Below are 12256 nucleotides of genomic sequence, written 5' to 3'. Positions count from 1 at the left end.
AGGGTAACAGAGACAGCGAAACCGAGAACTAGTCAGAATCAGTTACACAGTAATCAGTGAGATAGGCAAACAAGACAGGAAAGGGTTAAAGATAAACTCAGTCAGGAACAAAGCCAAGGTCAATACGAAAATAAACACAATAGATCAAGGAACGCACTAAAGGGTACTGAAACAGAAACCACAATAGGGAAAAGTGGATAGGGTTAGGGGAGTTTAAATAGCTTTTACTTAACATTTTATTGGCCCACATCATGCCTACGCCCAAAAAGGTGCATACGTGGGGGTGTCGGAATGATATTGGCCAATGGGAGCTTGGACCACCTTTTGGCTCCCACTGCCCCTTTAAGAGCGCACTTGTGACGAAAGCCATGCTCTTAGTGCGAGGCAGGCCACATGACTGCTCACTGCGATTAGTGCATGTGGCCCGCACAAAAGAGCAACAGCGAGCCGCACATGACTCATATGAAGACCGGAGTGCTCGAACTGTGCGCGGCTCATGCTGAGGTCCCTGTCCGGCCCCCGGATAAGGTAAGTACTGCCACAGCATTCTACCACAGTACCAAACTTGAATTCGCCGAGTTCTTTAGAACAACCCATTTTTTCACAAATGTTTTTAAATGCAGACTTCATGGCTAGGTGCTGGATTTTATATACCAGTGGCAATGCGTTTGATTGAAACATCTGAATTCAATAATTAACAGGTGTGTCTTAATACTATATTCTGCCTGTTTCATCATGTTTCCGTCATGTAACAAATTCAGTTACTTTATCAATCCTTTAATTGTGTACAATAAATCCGTAGTCATTTCACTAATTGCCTTTCTGTTTTTGCGTTACAGCTTCACAAGTCCCTGGCTCAGAGAAGATGTTCTGCACCCTCTCTTGTGTTCCCAAAAACTCTTATAAAACCATGGTCCACAGGAAGGTATGTGATGTATTTCTGGTCTACACAACTGGTCCCTCTTTCTGTGCCACATCATCTAAATAAAATTTAGTGGAATACCAGCAATTAAGTTATTCTAGCAACCCCTTTGATAATCCATCAATATAAAAAAATAGCCCGATGAACATAATACTGACTATCTATTGCTTTCTCTACTTCTTTACTTTCTTCTACCTTAGTGTGAAAGAAGTAAGAAAACAGATACATTCTGACTAAAATCTAAACCCAGTTCATCTTTACTCTGGCAGCTTTTGAAGCCCAATGCATGAAAAACACACTCTTATTGAAAGATACTAATACTTAAAGGACCACTATAGTGCCAGGAAAACATACTCGTTTTCCTGGCACTATAGTGCCCTGAGGGTGCCCCCACCCTCAGGGTCCCCCTTTGCCAGGCTCTGGGGGGAGGAAGGGGTTAAACTTACCTCTTTCTCCAGGGCCGGGCGGGGAGCTCTCCTCCTCCTCTCCTCCTCCTCTTCGGCTGAATGCGCATGCGCAGCAAGAGCCGCGCGCGCATTCAGCCAGTCCATAGGAAAGCATTATCAATGCTTTCCTATGGACACTGGCGTCTTCTCACTGTGATTTTCACAATGAGAAGCGCGGAAGCCCTCTAGCGGCTGTCAGAGACAGCCACTAGAGGCTGGATTAACCCATTTATAAACATAGCAGTTTCTCTGAAACTGCTATGTTTATAGAAAAAAGGGTTAATCCTAGCTGGACCTGGCACCCGGTGGTCCTTTAAACTCTCACTATGCATGCATCATCTATAGCAGCTTTGCTTACAGTTACTAATTAAGGGCTGTAGAAAACAAAATATTCTATGCCCTCACCCGACACATACAGAGGTGATGGGTTAAATATTCCAAAAATAGCTTATCTTTCATAATTTTCCCTACCACCTGAGACTGTGGGATAGAATTGTTTATTAATGGGTAAGTTGATACTAATAAGCCCCTTATAAAATATTGTACTAAGTGACACAATGATAAATAATAAGATCAGGAGTTCCTGAAGCATCTGGCCTTAAAAGGACACTCTGGCCAACTTTATTTCAATTAAATTGTTGTCATCCCATTATTGTACCTATGGTATAGTATGCAAATAATGGTTCAGGCACTCCAAGATCCAGAAATGGCAAATTTATTAAAGCCCAAAGTGACACAATGTTTCGACCTTGCGGTCTTTATCAAGCTTCAATATTTATCAATATTCTTACAGAACTCAACACTCTTTCCAACAAAAACAAGCATAAACCAAATCACGAAACCACATCCGCCATCCTTATACTCCAGGCACAACTAAATGACCTCGAAACGGCGAAAACCACTTATCTGCTCACAAAAATGAAGCATACATTTTTTAAAGAAGGAAACAGGGCTGGGAAGATCTTAGCCTCACAACTTAAAACGAGAATGGCGGCTTCGAAGATAGCATACCTTCAATCGAAAGGAGGCAACAAAATCACGAACCCACAGGACATAGTAAATGAGTTTAGTAAATATTACAGCAAATTGTATAACCTAGCTGATGACGCCTCCTCCCCTACCCCCACACAGGAAGACATTGATGACTTTCTACGAGATGTCGACCTCCCACAGATCTCTAGGGAAGAATTTCTGCTTCTCACTCAACCTATCTCAATAGAAGAAACACTGCAAACCATAGCCCAATTGCCTGCCCACAAATCACCGGGCCCAGATGGTTTCTCCAATCTATATTATCGCACCTTTGGCAATATCCTGGCCCCCCACATGACGAACCTATACAATCACTGCTTCCAAACTGGCAGAATGCCCACTGAAATGTTACAAGCGCACATCTCTACGCTCCCGAAACCCGGGAAACCTCCCATCCATTGCTCCAACTTTAGACCCATATCTTTGCTTAATTGTGACACAAAAATTTACGCCAAAATTATAGCCAATAGATTAGCTCCGATTCTCCCTAGAATAGTTCATAATGATCAGTCAGGCTTTATTCGTGGAAGACAAGGCTGTGATAACACCAGAAAAATTTTAAACATCCTGTCACATATAGAGAAATACAATACAGAAAGCCTCCTGTTGGCCTTAGATGCAGAGAAGGCCTTTGATCGACTCAACTGGGCATACATGTCCACAGTCCTAACCAAATTCAACTTTCCCTCAGAATTTATCCAGGGAATCATGGCACTCTATGGCAATCCCTCGGCGCAAGTTTCTAACTCGGGCTTTATCTCCACCCCTTTCAATCTCACTAATGGCACAAGACAGGGATGCCCACTGTCTCCCCTCCTATTCATTTTATCATTAGAACCATTAGCACATAAAATCAGACGAGACCCGCTGATCACGGGAATACAAATCCATTCGCACAATTACCGTCTAGTGATATTCGCAGACGATATCTTTCTCTCCTTAAGCAAACCAGAATCTTCGCTACCACAACTGTTGCGCCTATTGAACTCCTATGGACAAATCTCCTATTATAAGCTAAACACCTCGAAGACCCAAGCGTTACCGATCCATATGCAATCGCAACAACTGAAAACCCTGCAATCCTCCTACCAATTTGAATGGAGACAAAACCATATAATCTATCTCGGAGTTAAACTAGCGTTACATAGGCAGAAGATGATATCTCTAAACTATGCACCGTTCAATAACGTATGCATCTCGAGCTTTCAAAAATGGAAAGATGTCCGAATTTCATGGATGGGGCGTCTACAAGCCATCAAAATGATGTTACTCCCAAAAGCCCTTTACTTATTTCGGATGTTGCCGCTTCCTATCCCACCTGTATGGTTTAAAAACATTCAGCGTACAGTGAATACGTTTGTGTGGGGTAAGAAGAAGCCACGCTTACCCCTCTCCCTCCTACAGCTGAACTCAAGGGAAGGGGGACTGGGCCTACCTAAGCTCTATACATACTACAAAGCGGCATTACTCGAGGCAGCAGTTCGACTTCACGCACCTAGCAACACCTTCCAATGGGTGGATATGGAAAGGGCAACCATAGAGACGAAATCATTAACAAATGTCCTATGGACACCGAAGCACTACAGAAAACAAGGGACATCACTATACCCGACAACTGCTTTAACCATGAAAATCTGGGACAACCTTCGTATCAGTCATATGTTAGACAAACACTTCAGCCTACAGGCCCCTCTGACAGCACTAGAGGCAATATGACCGTGGCTCTCACTCAAACCATGGACAGACCTAGGTGCACAGCGTATTAAAGACCTATGCTATCATTCGAAAATATTGCCGTTTCCTGAATTACAAACAAAATTTAACCTACCACACTCCTTCATCTTCCCATATCTCCAATTGAAAAGTATCATCAACACCAAAGTCGACCTATCAACTAAGAAATCTGACCACAGTTTGATACACCAGAACCGAATCATTAATAGATGTTTTTCAGCACCGACAGCATCAAAAACTTTAACTCTATGTTACCAATCCCTACTTGAGAGACATCCACCACGCCACTTTAAATATGTTTCACAATGGGAACTAGAAGGAATACCCGAGCTCACAGAAGATCAGTGGCTGAAATCATTAGATGCATTGCGAGGTATCACAACCTGCTTCTCTCATATAGAAGCCCATAAGAAATTAGTTTACCGCTAGTATCTTACACCGCATAGGCTTCACAAGATATATCCCAAAGTAGGAGCCAAATGCTGGAGATGCAACGCTGAAACTGGCCATATGACGCATATATGGTGGGATTGTGAACTAATCAAATCACTTCCTATTTTTTTTTAATCCAGAGATATAATAATATAATTTTTGCTAACTCAATAATGGCATTGCAAAAATTCTAGATTTTGTCTAGCCATTAAAGGGACACTGTAGGCACTCAGATCACTTCAGCTAGTAGCCTGGGTGCAATAGTCCTTTTGCAACTGCAATGTTTACATTCCAGCTATAAGTCTGCCCTCAGTGGTTGTCTACCAGACAGCCACTAGAGGGCTTCCTGAATTGAAACGAACCTTTGGTCTGGTATCTGATGCTGGACGTCCTCACGCTCTGCATGAGGACCTCCAGCGTCAGATTTTCCTCATAGGAAAGCACTGATGCATGCGCATTAGACCCCACTTGTCGAATGGAGGAGGGGGCGGGGGTCAACCCTGCACCGAGGGACATGGGGGCTGGGAAAAGGCAAATAAATAAAGGGTTTTTAACCGTTTATATACCGGAAGGGAGGGGCGCGAGGGAGGGGGAGGCAGAGGGAGCTTTAGTGCCCGGAATATTGCTTTGTATTCCTGGTACTACAGGTTCCCTTTAAAGCGGCACTGTCATGCCGAACTTACCTTTCCTCAATCTCTTCCTCTTCTCCCCCTCTCTCAGGATCTGTTATTCTTTTCTTCCTGTCTTCTTTAGTTTTCTTTAAAACCATAAGACAAAGTAGGGACTCTTTGTCTTATGGGATTCCTCCGCTTGACCAGCTCTGACCAGCGGAGGAGCAAAGTGTGCTTCATTTCCGCTGGTCAGAGCAATTTTCCCATGATCCCTAGCTTTCCTCCCAGTTCCCACAATACTTCCTGTCAGTATTGCCGAAAGTCCTGTCACTTAGACAGAACGCCGGCAAAACTGCCGAATTGCATCCTAACAGAATGAGCACCGTTTCTCCATTGGTGTTAGGAAGCAATTCGGTACTTTGTTCGGATCGGAATTTCATTCAAATGAATGAAACTCCGATCCTATTCATTGCTGTGGCTGCATCTTGCAGCCGCTTAGTAGATAACTCCCTAATTCCCACGGTATCAGGGAGCTATCTACTAAAAGGCTGAAAGACCTGAATTGGTCTTTCAGCCAAATTTACTAACACCAAGTAAAAATGACTTGGTATTAGTAAATAATATGCCCCTACTCGCTATACCGCGAGTAGGGGCATGTCTAGTAAGCAGTGAGCAGCCTGTGGCTGCTCACTGTAGAAAAAAAATAAAAAAAATATTGCCCCCCACCCCTAAATGACGGGTGGGGGCCGTAAAGTAAAATAAGGGAGGGAGACCTATTGTCCCCCCCCCCGGCCCCCACCCCTGAGCGGTGGGTGGGGGCCATAAAGATAATGAGGGGGGGGGACCTACTGTCCTCCCCCCCGGCCCCCACCCCTGGGCGGCGGGTGGGGGCCATAATAGTAGTAGGGGGGGGACCTACTGTCCCCCCCCCCGGCCCCCACCCCTGGCCGGCGGGTGGGGGCCATAATAGTGATAAAGGGGGGGGGGACCTACTGTCCTCCCCCCCGGCCCCCACCCCTGGGCGGCGGGTGGGGGCCATAATAGTAGTAGGGGGGGGGGACCTACTGTCCTCCCCCCCGGCCCCCACCCCTGGCCGGCGGGTGGGGGCCATAATAGTAATAAAGGGGGGGGGGGACCTACTGTCCTCCCCCCCGGCCCCCACCCCTGGGCGGCGGGTGGGGGCCATAATAGTAATAAGGGGGGGGGGAACCTACTGTCCTCCACCCCCCGGCCCCCACCCCTGGGCGGCGGGTGGGGGCCATAATAGTAATAGGGGGGGGGGACCTACTGTCCTCCCCCCCCGGCCCCCACCCCTGGGCGGCGGGTGGGGGCCATAATAGTAATAAGGGGGGGGGACCTACTGTCCTCCAGCCCCCGGCCCCCACCCCTGGGCGGCGGGTGGGGGCCCTAATGGAAAAAAGGGGGGGGGGGACCTACTGTCCTCCCCCCCGGCCCCCACCCCTGGGCGGCGGGTGGGGGCCATAATAGTAATAAGGGGGGGGGGATCTACTGTCCTCCCCCCCCCCCGGCCCCCACCCCTGGGCGGCGGGTGGGGGCCATAACGATAATGGGGGGGGGACCTACTGTCCTCCCCCCGCCCCCACCCCTGGGCGGCGGGTGGGGGCACTAAGTAAATTCCCCCCCCCCCCCCCATCAAGGTGACTAGGGGTGCCCAAGCCCCTAGTCACCCACCCCCCACCCAAATAAAAAATGCCCCTACCTACCCCCCTCACCCTAAAAAATAGTGAGGGGGGAATAAAATTGCTAACCTGTAAAGTAAAATTAAACTTACCATTCGACGTCTTCTTTTTTCTAAAATCTTCATTTTTCAGCCCCAAAAAAGGCCAAATAAAAAACCATCATAGCCGTCGAACTAAAAATAAAATAAAAAACCCGAGCGCAAAAAAAAAACCTGACGAAAAGAAAAAACCCGAGCGCACAAAAAAATAATCCATCTTCACCCATGGAGGGCTCCGCGCAGACTGAGCTCCGCAGGGCGGGGCAAGGCTTATAAAGCCTTGCCCCGCCCTGCAATTAGCCTAAGAACACTCTGATTGGTGGGTTTAAGCCAATCAGAGTGCTCTTTGTCATTTTACAAGCGTGGGAAAGTTCTTTGGAATTTTCCCACGCTTGTAAAATGACACAGAGCACTGTGATTGGATGGCTTGAAAGCCATCCAATCACAGTGCTCTGTGTCATTTTACAAGCGTGGGAAAGTTCTTTGGAACTTTCCCACGCTTGTAAAATGACACAGAGCACTGTGATTGGATGGCTTGAAATCCATCCAATCACAGTGCTCTGTGTCATTTTACAAGCGTGGGAAAATTCCAAAGAACTTTCCCACGCTTGTAAAATGACACAGAGCACTGTGATTGGATGGATTTAAAGCCATCCAATCACAGTGCTCTGTGTCATTTTACAAGCGTGGGAAAATTCCAAAGAACTTTCCCACGCTTGTAAAATGACACAGAGCACTGTGATTGGATGGCTTGAAATCCATCCAATCACAGTGCTCTGTGTCATTTTACAAGCGTGGGAAAATTCCAAAGAACTTTCCCACGCTTGTAAAATGACACAGAGCACTGTGATTGGATGGATTTCAAGCCATCCAATCACAGTGCTCTGTGACATTTTACAAGCATGGGAAAATTCCAAAGAACTTTCCCACGCTTGTAAAATGACAAAGAGCACTCTGATTGGCTTAAACCCACCAATCAGAGTGTTCTTAGGCTAATTGCAGGGCGGGGCAAGGCTTTATAAGCCTTGCCCCGCCCTGCGGAGCTCAGTCTGCGCGGAGCCCTCCATGGGTGAAGATGGATTATTTTTTTGTGCGCTCGGGTTTTTTCTTTTTCGTCGGGTTTTTTTTTTGCGCTCGGGTTTTTTATTTTATTTTTAGTTCGACGGCTATGATGGTTTTTTATTTGGCCTTTTTTGGGGCTGAAAAATGAAGATTTTAGAAAAAAGAAGACGTCGAATGGTAAGTTTAATTTTACTTTACAGGTTAGCAATTTTATTCCCCCCTCACTATTTTTTAGGGTGAGGGGGGTAGGTAGGGGCATTTTTTATTTGGGTGGGGGGTGGGTGACTAGGGGCTTGGGCACCCCTAGTCACCTTGATGGGGGGGGGGGGGGGAATTTACTTAGTGCCCCCACCCGCCGCCCAGGGGTGGGGGCGGGGGGAGGACAGTAGGTCCCCCCCCATTATCGTTATGGCCCCCACCCGCCGCCCAGGGGTGGGGGCCGGGGGGGGGGGGGAAGGTAAGTAGATCCCCCCCCCCCTTATTACTATTATGGCCCCCACCCGCCGCCCAGGGGTGGGGGCCTGGGGGAGGACAGTAGGTCCCCCCCCCCTTTTTTCCATTAGGGCCCCCACCCGCCGCCCAGGGGTGGGGGCCGGGGGCTGGAGGACAGTAGGTCCCCCCCCTTATTACTATTATGGCCCCCACCCGCCGCCCAGGGTTGGGGGCCGGGGGGGAGGACAGTAGGTCCCCCCCCCCTTTTTTCCATTAGGGCCCCCACCCGCCGCCCAGGGGTGGGGGCCGGGGGCTGGAGGACAGTAGGTCCCCCCCTCTTATTACTATTATGGCCCCCACCCGCCGCCCAGGGGTGGGGGCCGGGGGGTGGAGGACAGTAGGTCCCCCCCCCTATTACTATTATGGCCCCCACCCGCCGCCCAGGGGTGGGGGCCGGGGGGTGGAGGACAGTAGGTCCCCCCCCTTATTACTATTATGGCCCCCACCCGCCGCCCAGGGGTGGGGGCCTGAGGGGAGGACAGTAGGTCCCCCCTCATTCCCATTATGGCCCCCACCCGCCGTCCAGGGGTGGGGGCCGGCGGGGGAGGACAGTAGGCCCCCCGTCCCCCCCTTATTACCCTTTTTTTTTTTTTTTTTTTTTTTTTTACAGTGAGCAGCCACAGGCTGCTCACTGTTTAGTGGACATGCCCCTACTCGCGATATAGCGAGTAGGGGCATTGGGGAGATTTTAATCTCCCTTGTGCTATTATGGGGGTCATATTGACCCCCATAGAGTGAGGGGGGACCTGGGGGGCTTATGAAGTGGTGGGGAGCTCTGCTCCCTGCCGCTTCTATAGTTACATATTACAAGGAGGGAGCTGCACGCCGGTAGCTCCCTCCTTGTAATAAACTGAACGAACAAACTAACACTGATACACAGTGTTAGTTTGTTCGTCTGATTTTTTCTATTCATTCATTCGTCTGTCTGATGAATGAATGAATAGGTGAAATTCCCGTTCGCATGTCCAGGTGTTTCACTGGGCATGTGCGGGAATCTCACAGTCTGTGTAGTGTGGGTAGATGACGTGTCCCATAGGGACTTCACCTACCCACACAAAGATGGCGGCGCCCTGAATAAAGATCGGGCAGAAAATAAAGAATAAAAAATAGGTAATGTGGGGGGCATAGGGGCATTTGGGGATGACTAGGGGGTCGATTGGATGTAGTTGAGGCGGGAGGGGGGTTAAAAAAAAAACGGAATTCGGCATGACAGTGCCGCTTTAAGCTAGGATTTTAGGCAACATTGTAGCTGTTTTCACATATCAGCTCAGTAATATGTGTCTTTTTTTGTCTGCTCTTTGCTCTTTTGGCTGCCCGAATTTCTTTCCTGATTTGTTTTTGATAATGATATTCTGACAAGCTGACAGTACGGATGAAAAATGTTGCCATCTCCAATTTATTTTTCAAAAAATGGATGAATTACTTTTCGCCGAAACAAATTTCTTCTTCCATGCTCAAGTCTACTATTTAGTAGATAAACCATACGATGTAGGAATACTGGAATTTCATTAATAGTGTTTAATGTTACATATTAGCATTGGATAGCATAACATGCAAATATGAAATGTATTACTTTCTCTAATGAGAATATATGTATATATGTATCTGTTTATTTTACTTTCTACTATAAAATTAACTATTCGTTTTCTTTGACGCCGATGCTCTTTTATACTTCCTCCCCATTTCCACATCCTAAACTCTATACTTTCACTATTAGACACCACTCACTGTCACAGAAAGTGACACGGAAACTTTATTTATTCCTAGCATGTGGTAAATACACACTTCATATTTTGTTGTATGGAAATTAATATAGGTGGAAGAAAATCTACATAATGCAATAAACTAACATTTACAGTTTGATTAATAAAGCTACACATTACCCTTTTTAAAAAAAATACAGAGTGAACTAACTGTGTACTTGGGACAGATAAAGCATTGAATTCGGATTTGTTTATCTGTCACCTAGACTGAAGGCAGTTCAGAAGTACATATCTTGCATAAGTCTATGGTTTTAGGAATACCAACAGGAAGCTATAGTGTTAGGGGTATCAACATGTATTCCTAACACTGTACTTTTTTATTCTTTGAAAAGGCAGTGTTTACATTTAAAAGCCTGCAGGAACAGGGTAGATGTATCAGAATGTATCAGTGTTCTTTTTAAATAGTTATTATTATTATTATTATTTATATAGCGCCAACAAGTTCCGTAGCGCTGTACAATGGGTGGACTAACAGACAAGTATTTGTAACCAGACTAGTTGGACGCACAGGTACAGAGGGGCTGAGGGCCCTTCTCAATGAGCTTACATGCTAGAGGGAGTGAGGTAACGTTACACAAAAGGTAACGGTGAGGTAGAAAAGTAGGTTACTAGGATAGTGTTCATCGAGGGCTTTTGTTTTGTTTTGATGACAGTTTCAGTAGAGGAGTCAGGGTGCGGGGAGGGAAAGCTGTTCACAGTTTAATTGATATGCTTTCCTAAAGAAGTACGTTCTCAAAGAGATTGGGTGAAAGTCTAACAGAGAGGGGAAGGGCGTTCCATAGGAATGGTGCAGCCGTAGTGAAGTCTTTAAGGTGAGCATCAGAGGTAGGAGTACGAACAGGTTAGACGTAGGTCTCAAACAGAGCATAGGGGCCTAGATGGGACATATTTGTGTATTAGTGAGGAACGTAGCTCTCCAGCAGAGCGTAGGGGCCTAGATGGGACATATTTGTGTATTAGTGAGGAACGTAAGGTCTCCAGAAGAGCGTAGGGCCTAGATGGGACATATTTGTCTATTAGTGAGCATAAGTAGGTCAGAGCAGCATTGTGTAGAGATTTGTAAACAAGTATCAGGATCTTAAATTGAGTCCTTTATCTTACGGGAAGCCAATGTAGGGACTGGCAAAGGGGTAGGCGTGGGCGGACAGGAAGATGAGCCTTGCTGCCGCATTCATTATAGACTGTAACGGTGCAAGTTAGAAACATGTAAGACCACTGAGAAGTGAATTACAGAAGTCAAGGCGAGAGAGTAGTGCGGCATGGACAAGCACCTTTGCCGGATCAGGCATTAAATAGGGTCGGATACAAGCAATATTTTGGAGATGAAAGCGGTAGGATTTGGCAATGGATTGGACATGAGGGGTAAAGGAGAGGACAGAATTAAAGAGAACACCAAGGCAGCGAGCCCTAGAGGTAGAGAGGATGGTAGCGCCATTGACTTGGAAGGACACAGACAAGGGAGTAGCAACACTTGAGGGAGGAAAGACCAGAAGTTCTGTTTTGGACAGGTTTAGTTTAATGAAATGAGCAGCCATCCAGGTGTCAAGTCTAGAGGGGTGGTGAGAAATCAGGGGAGGACAGATACATTTGCGTGTCATCCGCATAGAAATGATACTGGAAGCTGAAGGAGCTGATGAGTTTACCAAGGGAGGCAGTGTAGATTGAGATCCATAGGGGACCAAGGACAGACCCTTGGGGAACACCAACAGAGAGGGATTGAGGAGGAGAGGTGCAGAAAAGAGTTAAAAGCATGAAACAGTTGTTTGGGCTCATGGAAGAGTGTGGTTATGAGTGTATTGAAGCAGTTTTCTTTTGAAGAGGAAAGAGCCAGACTGTAGGAGCGCAGCATAAATTTATAGTGGAGCAAGTCAGACGCAGAGTGAGTTTTTTTCCAGCAGCGTTCAGCAGTTCTGGAACATTTTTGGAGGTATCGGGTCAGCTTGGTGTGCCAGGGTTGTAATAGGGGGCGCTTAGTGTGTTTAAGTGTAGGAGGTGCCATGATGTCTAGTTGAAGGGAGACAGTG

The 12256-nt window shown here is 46.9% G+C and overlaps 1 protein-coding gene across 1 annotated transcript in view; it reads left to right on the top strand.

Annotated features, from left to right (window-relative positions):
- The window catches only part of TAGAP (T cell activation RhoGTPase activating protein), a 122575-nt gene that overhangs the window by 47684 nt on the left and 62635 nt on the right, over nucleotides 1-12256 (top strand). The window contains exon 2 of the mRNA XM_063441212.1: nucleotides 840-925. Within this exon, the coding sequence (XP_063297282.1) occupies nucleotides 840-925 (86 nt within the window). The remainder of the gene's footprint in view (nucleotides 1-839; nucleotides 926-12256) is intronic.

The sequence above is a fragment of the Pelobates fuscus genome, chromosome 2, assembly GCF_036172605.1.
Source record: "Pelobates fuscus isolate aPelFus1 chromosome 2, aPelFus1.pri, whole genome shotgun sequence".
NCBI classification, from domain to species: domain Eukaryota; kingdom Metazoa; phylum Chordata; class Amphibia; order Anura; family Pelobatidae; genus Pelobates; species Pelobates fuscus.
This window is presented reverse-complemented; position numbering and strand designations above follow the sequence as displayed.